The sequence below is a fragment of the Sciurus vulgaris genome (genome assembly GCF_902686455.1).
Source record: "Sciurus vulgaris genome assembly, chromosome: 15".
Classification (NCBI taxonomy): domain Eukaryota; kingdom Metazoa; phylum Chordata; class Mammalia; order Rodentia; family Sciuridae; genus Sciurus; species Sciurus vulgaris.
The window spans coordinates 8,521,896-8,541,278 of record NC_136476.1 but is presented as its reverse complement, the minus strand read 5'-3'; the positions used below and the strand labels follow the sequence as shown (position 1 = coordinate 8,541,278).

Below are 19,383 nucleotides of genomic sequence, written 5' to 3'. Positions count from 1 at the left end.
AGTGATGTAGTCATAATCTAATCTTTATGCGGCAATTTGATGAAGCTCTAAGAGGCGATAATTTCCCTTCTCATAACAAAGACTAATATATTTAAGTAATATTTTGCTCAACTTCTACTTCAGAGTCCTTCCCCCCCCCCCCCCCAAAAAAAGAAAAAACTACTAAAGGAGCAAGATGTCTGATTTGTGGTATGCACTCAGTTAATTTCCATTACAAGGCTTCTCTGGAAGAAATATCTAGAAGCCCTTCTTTCAAAGGGTGCTAATCTGAAGTGCTGATGTATTTCTGTTTAGAGGGGAGTCTTCCTTCCTTTCAGTAAATGCACTTCCATAGCTCAAGATAGAGTCTAGCACAAACTGTTACCAAAAATTATAGAATTTGGGTGGGTAAAATCTACATCACTTTAGGCCTGTGGACATTGTACTTCCACTAAGAAGAAAGCAATTTCCTAGATCTGCAAATGTGCATTCTTTATACAGGAGCACAGTGGGTTGGGTCCTGTGCACGGGACAGGAAGCACTGTTAGAAAAGCAGGTTTCATCCCAGTTAGTTTGCAAGGGAACAATTGAGAATTGTTAACCCTAATTATTGTTTTGTTGTTATGATTATTATTATTATTTTTTTTTTGGTAAATATTTCTCTTTGTGTGTGTGTGTGTGTGTGTGTGTGTGTGTGTGTGTGGTACTGGGGATTGAACCCTGTGTGATTTTTTTGTTTTTGTTTTTATCTTCGATTTTCTGATTCTCTTTCTCGATAGTGTTCCTCCAAGCAGTATCACCATCTGCTATTTATCAAAGACTTTTATCCTTGTGGACAGTACCTGTCTTGTGTCCCTCAAAGTTGAGAGGTAGGAAGAATGGACTATAAGGGAGCATGCGTACCTCAAAGAGGCAAATAAAGGATTAATAACTGCTTGACTCTTAGTACTTAGGTGAAGTTTTAAGACTTGTGTGTTTTCAAAGCTTCATAGGAAATCAGTTTGAAAAGCCTAATATCCAAAAATGCATTTGTTGTCTTAAGTGTTCTCTTAAGGACCTTTGTGAAAAGGTTAGAACCCTTTAATGAATAATAAGAATGACTTAATTGTTATATCTGCTTATTCATTCAAATATTTTAGTACCTTCACCAAATCCTATTGCAGAAGGACATTTTATTTTGATTTTATATGATATTTTAAAATGCTTCTTGAAATGTGTTTTGAAATGATTCTTAAATTACTTTTAAATCATGTTATTAAGGTTTTGGTAATTGTGAGCTTTTTGGTTTTACATTTTACTACATGTGATCACATTTATTTTCAATAAGACAAGTGTCCAAGGATATTAGAATGAAGGAAAACAATAGAAAACATAATAAAATGAGACTGCAGGCATTTACAGATTTTGTGTGTTTTTTTTATGTTTGCAGGTGTATTTTAAGACTTGGAATTGGCAATTTAGAAATATATATTATAGATATTTTATGTTCCTTTTAAGTCAGATTTGTGGAGATAAATTTATATAAAGTTAAATTTATCCTTTGTAGTGTAAAAATTCAGTGAGTTTTAACAACTGAATATAGATATGTAAATGTCACCACAATCAAAATACAGAATAGCTTTTTGTATTTTGTAATTGAGGGTAAGGGATCCTGAGTTTCCTAGTTACTCTTTGCAGACAGTCCTTTTCCCTATCCCCACTCTCTAGCAGCCACTAAAAATATTTTTTTTCCCCAAAGTGAGAGAATGTCCTATACTTGGAATTATGTATTTTGTAACCTGTTGAATTTTCTTTCATTTTGCATAGGCATTTGATATTTGTTCATGTGATTGCCCTTATCAGTAGTTATTTCCTGTGTATTGCTGAAAGGTATTCCATTTTATGGATATACCAGATTAGTTATCCATTTTTCTCCTTGAAGAGGACAGTAGGGTTATCTTCAGTTTCTAGTGATTGTGATTAATGCCACAAGAAATATTCACATAGAGACTTTTGAAAGTAAGTTCAATTCTTTGGGGTAGATTACCTAGAAAGTAAATTTGCTGAGTAGGTAATACATTAAGTGTATATTTTGCTTTCCAAATAACTGACATGCTGTTTTCCAAAGTAGCCTTATTTTGTAGTCTCCTATGTATGAAAGAACCTATGCTCTATATCCTTACCAGCACTTGGACCTGTAGATTTCTGAGGTTATTTCAGCTATTGTAATAGGTGCATAGGGATATTCATTATATTTTTATTTTTTCATAACAACTAATAATGCTAAATGTCTTTTTATCATCTCTTTCTTGGTAAAGTAGCTATTCAAATCTTCCTTTTTTATCTTGAGTTTTTTTTTTAATTGAGTATTGAAAGATCTTTAATATTCTGGATATGAGTTTTTTTGTTTCGCAAATATATTTACTCATTCTATAGTATATCTTTTAATTTTTTTAAAGAGTGACTTCTCAAGAGCACATGTTTTTAACATTGATTAATTCCAGTTTATTTTTTTCTTCTGTGGTTCTTATTTTTAGTGTTGTTTCTAAGTAATATTTGTCTAACTCAAGATCACAAAGATCACAAAGATTTTCTTATTATTCTTGGTGAAGTTTTACAATGCCTGTGATTCAGTTGAGTTTTTGTTTATGGTGTAAGATACAAGTTACTTTTAGGGGGAGTGGACATTTGATTAAATTGTTCCCATAAAATCAACTACTTATATGAATCTCTTTCTAGACTCTGTTCTCTTCCATTAAATTCTTCATTTCTTTCACCAGTGCCACACTGTGCTGATTACTATAGCTTTCATTATGGTATTTCTCATTCCTTTTTGGCCATATTTTTTCTTGTTCTTTATTGTCCTTCCAATACTCCTCAGAACTTTGGGTCTTTCTTATCAGTATCCTAAAAGACTGGCTTATAGATACAGGGGGAATAAAATCCAAACCCGGTATAAACACTTTTGTCAAAAATGGTGTCTGATCTGCCTCCTAATTGTTTTTTCCCACAACGAATGTGTCTTCCATCTGCCCCTAATCCCAGGCACTCTCCCGCTTGTCTCCTGTGGCCTCTTCCTATAGGTCATATTGTTTCTGTGTTTGTCTTCCTATACTTTATTTTATACCTGGCAACCAGAGTGATCTTTTTCTAAAGTATAAATGCAATCCTATTGTTCCTCTGCCTAAAAACCTTTTATTTAGGAAAAATTCTTTAGTTTCTTGCCATGACCTTCAGACTCGGCATGAGCTGACCTTCACCTACCTTTATGACTTCACATACCGCTCACATGTTCATTTAACTGTCATAAAGCCACATTGGCTTCCATCCCTGGATGGTGCCCAGCGTGTTCTTGATTGGAGTCTGTGCAGCAACTCTTCCATCTTCTAGAGTACTGTTCTCTGTGTTTTGATGTGGTCTTCCTCATGCTTCTCTTCAGAGACTTAACTTATTTATCTTCTCCTCCGGAAGGAATTCTCTAGCTTGCAGCCCTTTTTATGTGGGGCTTCATCCAGTTCATTCACTGTCCCATTAGACTGTTTTATTTTCCTCATAGCACTTAGGATTGATTTGTGTGTCACTTTTCCTTCAGTAGCTGGGAAGATTGTGTTTATTTGTGTAGCCTTAGTGCTTAGAATAATAGGTAGTACAATTTTTAGTAAACATTTATACAATAAAAAGTAACTGTTCAGTAACCATGCAATAATTTGTTTATGATATTGTTTAGGAAATATTGGTTAAATGATTAAGTGCTATATTTTGACCTGTTGTTTAAAATTTAGGGTCCCTCCCACAACCCCCACCCCCCAGTTTTGGACCCATATTGAGAGAAAGCATGGACTGATAGAAAAATACACACACCTGAGGGTCACTTATATTATGACCTTAGGAATTTCATTTAAGTTTTATGATCTGTAAAATGCAAGACTGGCATACTGTGGAACCAGCCAAAGTGTCCATCAGTGGACAAATGGATTTTAAAAAATGAAGTTTTATCCAGTCATAAAGAAAAATGAATAGAACTTGAATATTATGTTAAGCATAATAAGCCAAGCTCAGAAAATTAAGGACTGTATGTTTTCTCTCATGTGGAAGCTAGAGAGGAAAAAGGAAAAGAAAGGTATGGGGGTAGGGGTTGCGGAATCTCATGAAAATCAAAGGGAGATCAGTAGAGTAGAGGAAAGGGACCAGGGGAGGGATGAAGAGAGGGAGAGGGAAAGGGGAAAATACTGGGGAATGATATTGGCCAAATTTTATTATGTGCATGTGTGACTGTATAGCGATGAATCCCACCATTATGTACAAACTTTTAATACACCAATGATAAAAGGAAAAAAAATATAAATTAAAGGGAACAAAATACAAGACCGGTGCTGATAGAAACTAAAGTACTATCTAGTTATTGTATGATTTTGAAAACCTATTTGTTTTGATCATTATGGAATTTTCATTTTAAAACTTGGTGTCCTTTTATATCAGTTGTTTCTCTAGATTTATCCTATCTCTAAACTTTTCTTCTTTTCCCTAAAAGGGTAATTAAAAAGAGGAAGTGTTTATTGAATATTGGCTTTGTGTCAAGTACTATGCTAAGTGAGCATTCACATCAACCCTGTGTGGAAGGAAATATTATTATCCCAACTTCACAAATAATGACACTTCAGCTTTGAAGGGGAAAGTAGTTTTCTGAAGCTACACAAGGGGAAAGTGGCAGAACTGGAATCCAAATTTCCATTGAGTTCAGAGCTTACCTGTGTAATCACTGGGCTGCTTTTGTCCTTTATTTGTTCTCTTTATTCCATGGTCTTTTTTTTTATACTAGTATCCTATTCCCTTTATCCTGAGATCCACTGATAGCTAATAGCTATTAGCTCAGCATTGGGAGAAAAATGGAAATTGGGTGTGCTTGATCCACATGTGAATTGGTTAGCCATAGATTGGCTAGATATGCTTTATTCACCCTGTTTTTCATCTTACTCTAATGTATAAGAACCAAAAGTTATCATCAACACCACTGTGAAGCAGGTATTTTAAACCTAGGTCTTCAGATCTAGGATTTTAGGCCTGGGCACTGGACTATACATTAGAACCTCAAAACATTTGCAAAATTGGGTGTGTGTGTTTTCCAGGGAAGGACAGTATACATTTTTTTCAATAATAGTGTTTGTGCTCTTTATATTTGCAAAGGGTCCAATGATTTAAGAATATTTGAACCTGTGCCTTATGAGAATAGAATACTATAAGGTCTTTATATGAAATACTTAAATAATTTGTGGGATGCTTTAGACAGAATGTTATGGCCCATGATTGTGTTGTAAGAAAGCTGCCTACACCTCATCATGGCAAAGAGAGAGAAGAAAAAAAAAAAAAAAAAAAAAGAAATGGCTACAGGATATAGTCCCCATGGGCATATCTCCAGTGACCGTTTCAAATTGGCCCTACCTCCTTCAGGTATTCACCACCTCCCAATAGTGTCATTCAAATGATTAATTCATCAATGTAGTAAATTCATGGATGAGGTCAGAGCTCTCATGATCTAGTTAGTTCCCCAAAGCCCCACCTCTGAATACTGCTACAGTGGGGACCAAGCCCCACATGAGCCTTTGTGGGACAGATCCAAAACATAACAAAGCTAATGAAATACTCAGAAATAATAGATCTAGTCATATATGTCAGAATGGACAAGCAGATAAGTAGGGAGAAAGCTGGATGCCAGTAACTTACTAGGGGGACAGTTTTTCTTGTGGGGAAAATGGGAGTTGTATTTATACATCTCACCATATGCAGAAGTCAATCCTAGAAACATTAAAAAAAAAATGTTTAAAACCTCCAGCAAAAAAACCCTGGAAGGACTTTTTTTTTTTTTAATCTCATAGTAAGATTTTTTAAATGGGTCACAAAAAAATTGATAGTGTTTATTACTTAGTTAAAATGAAAAACATCTGCTCATCAAAAGATACCTCGTAGAAAATGAGAAGACAAGCCAGAAGTCTGGGAGAAGATACTTGTAACACATATAACAAATGACTGTGATACGGATTATACCAGTTAAAGAGCAACGAAAAATTCAGCTTTTAAACAGAACAACCAGAAAGTCACACTGTAGTCTAGAGCTCTCATTATTCTTAAAATCGAAAGTATGCACTGTCTGATTCCCAGAGTACTCATATTCTGTCTCTCTTCCTCCATGCTCACTGGGTCTCAGTCTTAATTTCTCTTACTTGGTCCCAGCAGGTACCTGTTCTGTTCTGGACAGTTGGCTTTTCTCTTGCTTCTAACTCGGTTCTCTTTGCTCTGTGCTAGTTACTCTCATTTGCATCCTGTAGGTCTCAGTTCAAAAGTCACTTCCCAGAGGTGTTGTCTCCATTTATTTTTAGGAATGAATAATCAGGCTAGTTGAGAAAGGGACCTGATAAGGCACCTGGTACATCTCTGGACCTAGGTAGTGGAAGCTGTGAACTCCATTTTCTGGTGCTGATGCCATCTCTCTCTGACTCTTCCTTCACTTCACATGTGCTGGTATTGGCCCAGATTAGTATTCAGATTTCAAAAGGTTCATGAATGTAGAATGAAATCAATTCATTACTCACAGACAGTATTTTTTTAAAATGTAGAATAGAAAATATTAGTGTGTTATACATGATAGTATTTGACATTGTTTGCTAAACTTTGACTTATTTATTTTCTATGCAGATGCACACATGTGCACACATAAATTGTTCAGCTGTTGGAAAACAACTCATGTAGGTGACTGAGGTTCATTAATTGGTCAAGATGTAAGATCAAAAAGTCAGTATTACTGAAGAGCCTAAAGTAGTCTTTGAAAATGTAGCCTTTTAAAATGTATCATGAAGTAACTATAGAATGTTCTTCTGAGCATATTTTCTTTACTCAATGACTAAAATCACAAATTAGAAGCATTGATTTTAGTCTCCAAATTTTTTTTTCCTTAAACAGCTAGAGATACCTTCAGGAAATTGTATTTTTATTATTAATTTGCTTAGAAGTACTCTTTCTAGTAAGCTTTAGACCAATTCAGAAAAAGTGCTAACAAGATAGTGGAAAAGTTACGTTTTGGGGATTTTTTTTCCTTCCCTGATTATTTCATAAGTTAAACAGCAATTTGTGACAGTGGAACCTTTGGCACAGGTCTCCTGGGATTTGGTTGCTTAGCTTTTTTGCCTGTCTTGCCCATGTAAGACCAGCAAAGATATCTTGAGGACTACAGATATCTGTGGTTTGTTCAGCATGAGAAATTTAACCCTTTCCATGATAATCTTTCTTGGGTTGCTTTCAATGCATATCTTTCTCCTACAGTAAATTGCATGGTTTTAAGTCATCAGGAATAAGTTACAGATAAACTTTAGCTTGAAAGGAGTTTTTGTTTTTTTTAACTCATGTGTCTTTCCTTATATTCATTTAACTTTTGCTAGAGATGTTTGTTAAAAATCAAGAATTCCTGTCTTATGGCAAGAAGGGCACCTCTTATTTTCCCTGCATCTCACAACTTCAGGGAATTTGAATAGTAAACACTGTATACTCATCACCTAAATTCACCAATTGTCATTTGCCTACATCTGTGTGTGTGTTTTTGTGTGTATGTGTGTTTAATGATATATGGATTTTTTAAGTGTGTTGAACTGTTTGAAAGTAAGAGGACAGTCATTTTCATTCATACTTCAGTGTGTATCTTCAGTGAACAGGGATATATTCCTATGTAAGCACTATACTGTTAATACATTCCTACATCCAGTGATACTATTCATGGTCATATTTTTCCATTAGCTTTTCTTTCTTCACAGCATTTTCCCTCTGATTCAGAATCATACACAAAAATTAACTTTATCATCCTCTTTAGTCTTCTTTAATCTAGAATAATTCTCAAACCATTTTGCTTTATGACATCAGCATTTTGAAGATCCCAGGCAAGTCTTATTGAATCTTCTACAATCTGGATTTTGATTGTTGGAATGTTTTCTCAAATTTAGACTTAGGCTATGTATTTTTAGTAAGACTGCTACATTGTATATAGTGTTGTGTATTTCTGGTTGTATCATGTCATTGATAATGCTAGGTGATTTGCAGGGTGATATTTTGACAGTGAATAACCTGTTTCCAACAACTTTTTACCTAGTGGTTTTAGCATCTGTTGTGGATGGATCGATTCATAAATTAGAGTGATGAAATGGTAAATTTTAAAATAGTTCTTTTAGTCTTTCCCTGTTCTCTCTTCCCCCATCTTTCTGTTCTCTTTGCCCCATCTTTCTCCTTCCCTCCCTTTCTCTCTCTCTCTGTGTGTGTGTGTGTAAGATGTAGGTAGACACCTTTTCTTAATAGCACGTGTCATGTAATTGTCCCAGTAACTTTGGGAGGTAGATTTTATAATTGTTTCCACTTGTTACATGAAGAAGCAGGCTCAGAAACATCAGGTGACTGTCTCTTGCTCATATAAATGGTAGGAATTCTAGCTGCTTGGCCCTGTTGTCACTTCATTGTGATGCTTCTTGAGTGTTAATGAGGATCTGTTTTCTCAGACTCCACCCCATCTCCACAGACAGAAGCCAGGTTAGCAGAATTGTCCATATTAGACAGTGTCTTCACAAGCTAGGGACTGCAGATATCAAACCAGTCTTTAGCTTGCAGCTCCATTTCAGAGTCTCTTACCTCTCCTTCTGGCTCTTCTAAAGGTCTGTAGAGACCATCCTTTACTTCTCTTCTGGAATAGTGTCTCCCAGTTGGATCATGACCAATGGTCAGTGAACCTGACTTGGTGAGCTAGTGTAAAAGTGACTGCGTGGGAGACAGCTGGCCTTGAGTTGGAGAGCCGGCACTGGCTTGGGAGCCATTTTCTAGCTCTTGGCCCTGAATGCCCACTCTGCCTGTTTTCCTGGGGCACCAGGGTCTTCATTTCTGGAAACTTATTTTTTTTAATGTTTTAATCCATGATAGTCATCATTCTTTATGATGCTGCCAAGTTGTAACAAGTTTTGCCAGCAGCTGGGATCTGTTAAGTTGACTCATTGTCTTTCTGACATTACCCATTAGTCTAGATAGCTTTCTTGCTTTCTAGCACAAAATGTTGTGGGTTTACTTTGTATAAGAAATCGAGGTACAGGCATTTAACTGTGCTTATTGCTACTGGGAGGTTCTTGCTTCTAAGAAAGATGACTGGTTTTTGAGGATTTTTCTGCTGTTAAGAGCATAAAAGAGATGAGAGGTAGTCAACAAGAAAGCCTCTACCTGAATTCCAGTTGGAGATGTTCAGAATTCTAGGAAAGTGTGGTGAGAATAACCTTACCAGCTCCTGCATAGTCATTAACCAGTCAGTCCCTAGGTGATGAAGCAGTTGTGGACCTTCTATTAAGAGGAATTCCTATTTTTGCTGATGGAAAGACAGCAGTTTCCAAAGACATTTCCTGTGAATTCCATTCTCTAGTGGTTCTTTTCTGTCTTCCCTGCCAAATTTGAAGCTGCAAGGAAATAATTCTTTGTTACAGAAAATCCAGTAAAAAGCTATTAACAGAATTGAGGCTGTGTCTACCACCTCACTGCTGTATATTTTCAGACATAATTACGGGCTATTTTTCAGAATTAAATTAATTATCTTAATGGAGTACTTACTTGCCTAAGTTTAAAGTTCACTCCGTTTTAATGTTTATTCTCTTGAATGGTCCATCAACAGAACAGAAGAAGGAAGTAGTTTTATATGTGATTTGAGATAAGAAAGTCCCAGTCCCGCCCCACCCCCCCCCCCCCTTGTTTCTTTCTTTAAAGGTACCAAAGATAGTATTAGTCTAGGAAGATCAGTGAGAAGAATTTTCCACAATACCTGTTTTCCTCTATAGGTCTTTCCTCAGTTACGCTTACATAGACTACATTTATTTAATGTTTAATTGACACTTCAGTTTATGCCCTCCACGTTGATTTTTTTTTTTTTTATATTTAATTCAGGGTTTTTGTGAGCTTTTTTTTTTTAACTTGCTGATTTGTTATTCTCTAGAATGGTGATTTATCTTAAATTATTTTAATAACAAATCTGTGTGAAACTACTATTGTTAATACAAATTTCCCTTCCTTTGGTCTTTAAAAAAGAGAGAGGTAGGTTGTATTTTTCTAAATGTGATAATTGGATACAGTAGTAAATCTTTGTTGGTTAATTGCACTGTAATTAACGCAGATGGGTCAGAGATCAGAGGACTGTGGGCCTTCACAATGTTGTAGGGTACTCCATTTGATTCTCCCTCAATAATATTCAGAGAAACCTGATTCCTTTTCCAGGGAATCTGCTTTGAGTTTCCCTCTGTTAACAAGAAAACTAGATAGACATTCTTTTTGAAATTTAATTCTCAAATATTATTTGATGTTGGATAAATTCAAATTTTTTTAATGGAGAAAAGGGTTAGAATTTAGTCATTGATGACTTACTGCTTTTATTTAAAGAAGTAGTCTCTAATGTTTTTATTCACTAATCATTATCAATTTTAAGTACATCTTTCATTCTAGTTCTAGGGTAGAAAAGTACAAAAGAAACTTAAATATCACTTCTAAATACAGAAAGAAGTCTGTTTTATTGATTTAAACATTTAAAAATCAACTGCAATATTTCATTTTATTTTTTTTCATATGCCTTTTGGTGCTGTTAAATCTCTTTTTGTCTTACACTTTTATATTTTAAAAACTTCATAAAAAGTGTTCCTTTTTACGCAGTGCCATACCAAGTGCTCTTTTGTTTGGTATTTTACGTGTATAATGGGTGACTTGTGATGGGGGTTTATGGTAGCCCCCTTTCATTTTATTTTCTGCTCTAAATTCAAGGCATATTCTCTTAAATAATGGCTGTAATTTGATCATTGCCATTCATAAGATTTTGAAAGGACTTTTGTGATAATAGGTGAAAAATTAAAGCCTAAATGTGATATGGTATTCTGGGACAGAAAAATAACATTAGTAGAATAACTGGGGAACTCTGAATTAAAGTCTGTATTTTGGTTGATGGTAATATGCTGGTGTTAATTTCTACATAATAAATTCTGTAGTTGTATAAAATGTTAACATTAGGGAAAGCCAGGTAAAGAGTATATAGGACATCTGTATAGTAGAAACTTAACTCATTAAACACTTAAAATATATGGATATTTGATAAATAGTTTTGAGTTTGCTAGTTTAGGAAAAGTTTAGTTATAGTTATATTTGAGCCCACTTATGATTTGTAATATTAGAATTAAACAATTAAAAGTCCAGCAATAAAAATAAATGCATACTTCTCATATTGAGGGCCAAGTTCAAAATTTGATCACGAGACTATCTGTCCTGTTCTTTTTAAGTTATTGCTGCTTATTTTAAAATTGTTCAAATGAAGGATTATTGTAGGAGAAGTTAGCTTTTTCATTTCTTTTGATTTCTTTTTAAAATCTGAAGCTTGAAATATCACCAGCAAGAAAATGGAGCTAAAACATACCAGTTTATAGGACTGTTGCTGACATCAGTTGATAATGTGTCTGAATATTTACTAAGACTAAGAAACACATAGGTACGGTGGAAAATTTAAAAGACATATTTGTAATTAAGGAATTGTGGCACACACAAATCCTTTTATTGTCTTTGTTTATTAAGTGTCATATAAATGACACCATTCTTACATATTCCAAACTCAAGGTCCACCATTCTCATGAAACTGAGAATTAGTAAGACTGATTTAAAGATTTCAGTTTTTTATATCTCCGACCTATCTGCAGCCACAGACAGCATATCTTCACTGCTGAAACTGTTGCACTTGCTTCAGATACTGAAATGATGGTCATGGCCAACCTCTGTCGCTCTCTGAATGTTCCTATTGTGTTTCCTTCTTGCCTTTTTTTCCTTTTGCTCCTTTACTCTTATCTGGCATCACCTATCTTTATGCACATGACTCCTACCTCTCAAATTCCCCTACCCCTAATCTAACTTCTTGCCTGCCAATTCCACTTGGCAGGACAGCACTGCCTGAAAGTGAAAAAGACCTGTAGGTAACTAACATAGGCTCGAGTAATCGGTCACAATCCTTTGTTTTTCTCCTATGTCTTTATATCCATATCACTGAGCCCTGTCAGTCCTTATAATTCCTTATGTTTCTACTGCCACTATACTCTTGTTACAGACTCTTATTACTCCAGACATTAATTACTGCAAGGCTCCATAAACCTCATTTCAGTTAGCCTGTATTGAATCATCAGTGGCATTTTCACCACTAAATTCATGTCGTTCTTTGTGTTTTAGAACAACCCCCACATTACTTACCTAAGTCACACTCACCCATTTCAGATCAGCTCATGTTTCACTTGTCTTCTAAAGTTCTCTTCTAACATCCTGTGTGTACTGTCTTGTAGGAATCCCTGTATCATTCTTTGACATATGTTGCCTCATAAAGGCATTGTTCATCTTTGGACTCTGGAGAGAACGGACTAACCTTAGGCCCCTTTGTATCCTGGCTCCCCAGCTCAAGTCTCTCCACACATTAAACAGACTTTTCAGTTGAACTCAGACAATAATGGTGTGCCTCAAAACTATACACCTGAACTATTAGGGAAATTTAGAGGAAAAAGAGAATTGGAGCAATTTTCTGTGAATAAGTTGAAGATTTAGAAGTCATTTTGCCGTATGTTTTTACCCTGTTTTGTTTTCTTTATACACATTTAGAAAATATAATTTTATACTCATACTTTTTGGTCAGGTATAAATAACAGTATGTAAAAAATTATAGGTATGATTTTAGCCACTCAGATGAAGAACTGTCTAATTTACAAACTATTCACATAGGAGAAACTTTGGCAGGATTTTGAGTGTGGGACTTGGTTGGTGGAGTATGTAGATACTGCCCCCACTTTTATTTTAGCTACATAAACTTGACAAAAATGTTTGTACTTATTGATTGTATTTTAAATGCACATAGCCAGAAAATAGATGCAGGTCAACAAAAGAAAAGAGCTAATTAATGCTATACTTTGACTTTTAGAGTCAAATACAAGAAGATGAGAAGAAGAAAATAAATAATTTGGAAAAGAGAGAAAAATATTCACTTCTTAAAGTGTTGTATGAAGGCATTTCAAGATCCTTCTTACCAGGATAATTTTTATTTTTTAAACTATTTTGTGAAACCTTGCTTGGAAAAAAAAAATTATCAGGGGGCTACTCTTTAGCTGTCATACCTTAGGCCTAAACAGTGATTTATTTGAAGACAATAATTAATATTTAATAACTGTAAACATTAATCTGAGAATACTTGTTCGGATAGAATATTGGAGCAGGGTTTTGAGTTGAAGGGATTTCTGTTGAGGGATCTATTTTCCTTAACATCCTCCCTACTCCTTTTCCCCCTCCCCCTTAACCCTTTTCCCACTCAGAAGAGGCAACTAGGCCGCCCACAGCAGTTCTTGTAGTGGAGCTTGGAGCAGCCTCGGCTGAGGTCAAGCACTCCCATTCCAGCCTCTCAAGGGCTTTCTCTATGTGTTGCCAGTGTGCTGGTAAAAATGACTTTAAACTCTTGTCAGCGCAGTTACTGGTGCATGCATCACAGTCCCACTCAAATAAACCTGTCACAACATAGAGTCGGCCGCTAGAGAAGAGTACAAGGGCAGGCCTCTAGCTTTTCATTCGAGCATCACTAAACGTGCACAGAGTGCCCAATTATTTCAGCATTATTGAGCAAGCTTACAGGAGGACCCAAGCCTTGCTACATTAGATTTTCTTTAGTAATTTGCTCAAGTACCGCTGAGGACACTTAAAGGGCTTAAAACGGTGGCTGCAACCAGTTTCCTTTTCTGGGTTGTTAATTCAGGTTTTCTCTTTCAAATTAACTCTCCCTGCATGCTGTGCAGTGGTTCTGGGAGAACTGTTTAACACTAATTTTCTCAATTTTCAGCTTTTTTTGTTCAACATAACTGCTTTAACAGTTATCACATACATGTTTTGATTAGAAATGTATGATAGCCAGCCCCCCCTTTTGAGAACAAAACAGAGGCTTTTAAAACTCTGAATGTTAAAAGTTAGATAATTTTACTACTTAAAAACTAAGTTATTTATAGTGTGTGTGCAAAATCCCCAAATATAAGTAAGAAAGGCAGCATTTACCAACTATAAATTTCTTTTTCTCCCTCCCCCTTTTAAAAACATGTATATTCTAAATATTTCCTTCATGGGTACTGGATTTTTGTTATCTATTTTTGACTCCTTTTGTTGGGGTGGGGGATTGACAGAGGGGACAAATTCAATATCTGTGTCTAATTTTTCACAGCAGCAACAACTCCAGGCTCAGCATTTATCACATGGACATGGTTTGCCGGTGCCTCTGACTCCACACCCTTCGGGGCTTCAGCCCCCTGCCATTCCACCTATTGGTAGCAGTGCTGGGCTTCTGGCCCTCTCCAGTGCCCTTGGAGGTCAATCCCACCTTCCAATTAAAGATGAGAAGAAGCACCATGACAATGATCACCAAAGAGGTGAGCAATCCTCTTGGGATATTAGACTGAGATTACCTACCTGCTGCTGAATGTAGGTTCCAGATGCCATTGTTGAGTCTATCTCTGAACTTAATTTTACCAGTAACTAAATAAAACAAAATAAATTTATTATTGGAAGCAATCATTTGCCTAGTGGTTGGCAAGCATAAATCTATTCCCCAAAGGCAAGGGTCTGTTTTCTTGGTTATTGCCTTTGATCCCCAGCTACACTGTTGCCTGAGACTAAATCAGTAATAGTCTTATGATGTCCTGTATTTGGAATAGTGTGTTCCATTAATAGCTAATTTTGACCAAATTTATTTTGGGAAAGACTTAATAATAAATGCTCACTTGATAGTTGACCAGATCAATTATTACATATAAACCAGGTGAACATACACAGGGCAGTAAAAATCTTACAGATAAGAAAACAATTCTGGTAGTTTTAGTAATTGAGAAGGTACAGCACAAATTAATGACGTCTGTTGATTTAACTGTCTCTCTCACCGAACCTGTTTAGAAGCATAAAATTAATTTCTTCCTGTAAGAATGACATAATTATTTATGCAATTAATTAATATAAAGGCCATTATGATTCCTCTAGGTTGACTTTCTCTCTCCTCTAAGGAAGTTGATGGTATAGAGACATTTCAGTGTGACACTATATTTGTATGCTGCTTTACTATTAAGTTTTAATAGTTAAAGACAAAAAGAAAAAGTTTCCCAGCATTCCTTTGTGGAGATTTACTTAGCACATGGTGGTTTGTTGATCCAAAGGGTGTGGTTCATAATTCAAAACTTGGTATCTACTGTTCCATATCATGTCCATGAATTATAATCTTGTATAAATTATTTTATCATGTAAGTATAAATTTACCATCCCTGACATGAGAGACACTCATTTTTCTTTCTGTTATCTTAATGCTGTGTAAAGAGTTGACTCATGATTATACACACTTTTATAAGTGGCAAGGTTGACAAGGTACATAAGTAATAAGCATGGTTAGCTTTGGTCCTTCTAAAATTGTGTCAAAGGTAGACTTGGTTTGTGAATCTGGTAATGTTAATAATTAACTTTACAGCAAAGTTGACATCTGTGCAATTTATTATTTATCAGAGATCAAGTTTGATAAATATATGAGTTTGTGTAAACTAACAAGTATTTTCCTCTTTTCCTTCTTTTCATTTCTTATCTGCTGTGTTGCTGCTATTTTGCCTACAGACAGAGACTCCATCAAGGTAGGACTCAAAATTCACAAAGAAATAACTTTTTAAAAGGACTCGCTAAATAATAGGAATAAATCTAGTAATTTATTCTTTTAGGTTTAGGGAACAATAAGGTGATTTTTTTTTTTTTTAAACCAAATAGTGGTTAACTTATTTTCAGGTGTGTGGTTGTTATTTTTAGAAATATAATCCTGTTTCTCTATCAGAATCATATTTGTAGAGCAGGATTGAATCATAAACTCTGGTTTGCATTGCTCATTTTTATTATGTCTTACCATGTGAAAAAGAATAATTACTTGTCTTCACTTACGTTTTGGCTGTAAGATGTTAATGAAACGAAGTAAAGAAATTGATTTATAAGGAGATGCATACTAGTTTTCATGTTTTCAAAAACAATTCCATCCTACAAAATTCTTTATCAGAACTCTTAACTTGTTTGTGCTGGAGGTGTAGTTCAGTGGAAGAGCGTGTGCTTGGCACAGTTGATTCAAGTTGGAACTTGGTTCAGTTCCAGGCACCTGAAAAAGAATTATTGAAAAGCACTTCTGTTTACCAGAAAGTTTCTTTTTGTATTTATTTATCTATTTATTTATAACATCTTGATTTCTAGTATGGCAAATTCTTAGGTTTTACATCTGCCTTCCTATCCCTTTATAGACAAGTTGTAAGGAAATACGAAAGGTATTTAGGGCCTAATGATTTGTTATGTGCTTGTATAATACTGCAATAGTATGTGCTCTGGATATTTGAATTTCTTTAGGAAGCAAACAAGAAAAACAGACTGCCATGGCAAAAAACAAGTAAAGTGTGAAAGTTGTTTTAATCATCTTTCCACCCAGTACAGTGTAAATATGCTATTGTATTATGCATGATTTTGTTACATGTGCCATTGTATTATTTACTGATTAGAAGGAAAAGACAGTTTGCAAGCATTGACCAAAGTACAAATGCTACCTGTTTATTTTATTTTACAATAATTGTGTGTGTGGAATATCTCTTTGGGTTTTTAATTAAACTTTGTATAGAAAACTAATACCTTCCCCTGTGCTGTCAATTTGAATGTTTCTTTAAAAGGCTCCTTGCCTTTTATAATAAAAGGTGAAAATTTTTTTTCCCAGAGCCCTTAAATAATGGAAAATAAAAATTGAGTATATCTATTTTACCCTTCAAGAATCTTTGTTAATTTGAAAGGGCACTTGCAACCTCATACAAATGTCAACATTTACAATTGGATCTGCATGCATTAAATTATTTAATTATGCATTTATGGTTGTGTATTTTGTTGGATAATGTGCATATTGGTATCTAAATTAAAAAATTTAGACTCTATTTAGCATTCCACACATGTGTACTTTGGAAGTAGTAAGTAAATGCAATGACCAGGATTAACTGATAGCAGCACTCGGAAGGCCTGTCTAGTTGTTCTGAGGCCTTAATGTAAATATTCCCTGGTTTCTTAATGATAAATACACACCTTCAGGCAGTCCGGTGAACTAAACAAAAGCTTCTTTTCATGCCCCACTCCCAGCTGACTGAAAATATTTATACTCCAGTGCACACTTTTGTATTAATTACGCTTTATATTCCCTCATTCAAGTAGTGTGTATTTTGAAATAATCTGTAATCATTCATGGTGAGCCTGAAAGTTGGATGTGGCTTCTAGCTACAGAAGATCCAGGGGAAAAACAAACAGGAATTAGAAGCAGATGATTTTACCTTGATTTATGGAATGGTAGCTATAAATTGATGTTTTTATTGGGTACCATTCTCAAAGTTCTGTTATGTCAAGTCTGGGGCTGAGCTGACGCTTTGCAAAGTGAAATAATTTGCAGATTTTCTTAAATGTGTTCTTGTGATGCTGAGAGAAGTAGTTAGTTGCTTGTTTTTTCCATCCATTGTCCTTATCCTTCTCTAAGTGGTTTCTGGTTAAGAGGGGCTTTTTATGATTGTTGGCTGTGTGACTTGAGATGGTTTTTATCAGCCAGAGTATGCCAGTTGCCTGCAGCTGGAGTTGGGCTTGTATGAAATAATTTATTCATACAGGATAATGCTCCTTAACATTTAACAGGTAATGAACGTGACATAAATTTCCTTCTTGCTTTTAATTTTTCCCTTTCCTCTGCTAATGTGCAAACAGGCAGCTCTGGTACTCTAAATAATAAGTAATTTTTGGCCATCTGTCAAAAGGAAATTTCAATACAAATTTAAATTAATGGTGCCTGAAATTTTTTATAGCTCCTCTAAAAGCCTCTAATGTGCAGAAAATTCTGAATCTGCTGGTAGTAATTAGTGTTGCATGTAATGAGGATGTGGGCAATGTTATACAGCCCCACTGTAACATTTTGATATGGTAGCAAATTTTGATTTATACAGGGTTGTGGATGGGTTTAATTGTGAGAGACACTTTAAAAATATTTTCTTGATGTTACAGATTATTAAATAGGGCAGATTTCAGAAAAGCTTATAAAATATAAATTTAAACTTACTCTAAAGACTCAGGTAATTAAGGGGCTTTTACCTTTAGATGCCAAGTGAAATGAAAGAAATCACTTAGTACATGGTTGGTCCTTTTTCCTCCTTTTCCTTTCTCTTCTTGGAAGTTCTGTGGTCACTAAATCACATGCTATTGGTTTTATTGATCTTGTTTTCTATAGCTGTAGTAGTCAAGTTCATTCCTAAGCCTGTTATTTGCAGACCTCTGTTTGAAATTTTTCAACAAGGGCTGAGAATGTAAATATGGATCTAAAGGAGAAAGCACTGTAGGTGTTCAAGAATCAATTTCCTTGGTGACGAGAAACTCAAACCTTGTATATAGTAGGGCTGAAGTAAGAAGCCACAGCACCTGCAGCTTTCCTGGTCATTGACTATCCAGTGACTCCATGTACCCAACTGTAAGACCTACATTTGAGGCTTGAAAACAGACAGAAACAGTCCACAGTCTACTCTCACCCTTAATAATGGAGTGGAAAGCCCAAGTTTAGCTCTCCAAAAGGCCTACAAACTAGATTCCTACCTCTTTTTCCTAGTGGGGGCTTTTTTTTTTTTTTTAACCACTTTTTGGATTATTGAGAACTCTTCTACTCATCTCTAGAAAAAGGCCTAAGTAAAACAAAGGGAGGTGTTTTCTCATGTAGTGGAACTTAACATGCCCATTTTTCCCACTGAGGACTGAAAGGGAAAAGTGGTTGGCTCCAAAATGCCCTCCAGAAGGGGCATTCCTGAGTACTGCCAGGAGCTTCCCACTTACTGGAGGTACCAATTCATGGAGAGGAGTCAATTGCTCTACTTAATTAAGCTTTCGTGTCGCTCTCCAGTTTTCATCTGAAAGACTGGAGTGAGTTTAATGGTTCAGAGCTGTGAAAGCCAAGATGTCTAAAACTTGATAGGAACCTGAGGTTGAGAAATTAGCCGTGTTATCCTCCCTTACTTCCCAGTGTCTACATCGTTCTAGTACCACCAGCAAAGTGGTAGGCACTAAAATCAAGACCCAGCTTACATATAAATAGCAAAATTCACCACCTTCAAATATTGATTAGCTACAGTGAGTCTCCCAAGTTGCTACTATACTGTGCATTTTTTATTATGTCCATTTTATGTATCTACATAGTCCTCTCATGTTTTATCTTGAATGCAATAAATAACCTGCAATCCTTATCTTTGAGAAATTTTTCATTTTTTAATCTGTAAAATGTATTTAGAAGTACATTTTTTGCCCTAAGTGTTGTAT

General features: G+C 35.3%; 1 protein-coding gene across 1 annotated transcript in view; it reads left to right on the top strand.

The window, feature by feature from the left end:
• The window catches only part of TLE4 (TLE family member 4, transcriptional corepressor), a 134,946-nt gene that overhangs the window by 53,904 nt on the left and 61,659 nt on the right, over window positions 1-19,383 (top strand). Inside the window, 2 exon segments of the mRNA XM_079113860.1 lie at window positions 14,225-14,429; window positions 15,652-15,668. Of these exon segments, the coding sequence (XP_078969986.1) occupies window positions 14,225-14,429; window positions 15,652-15,668 (222 nt within the window).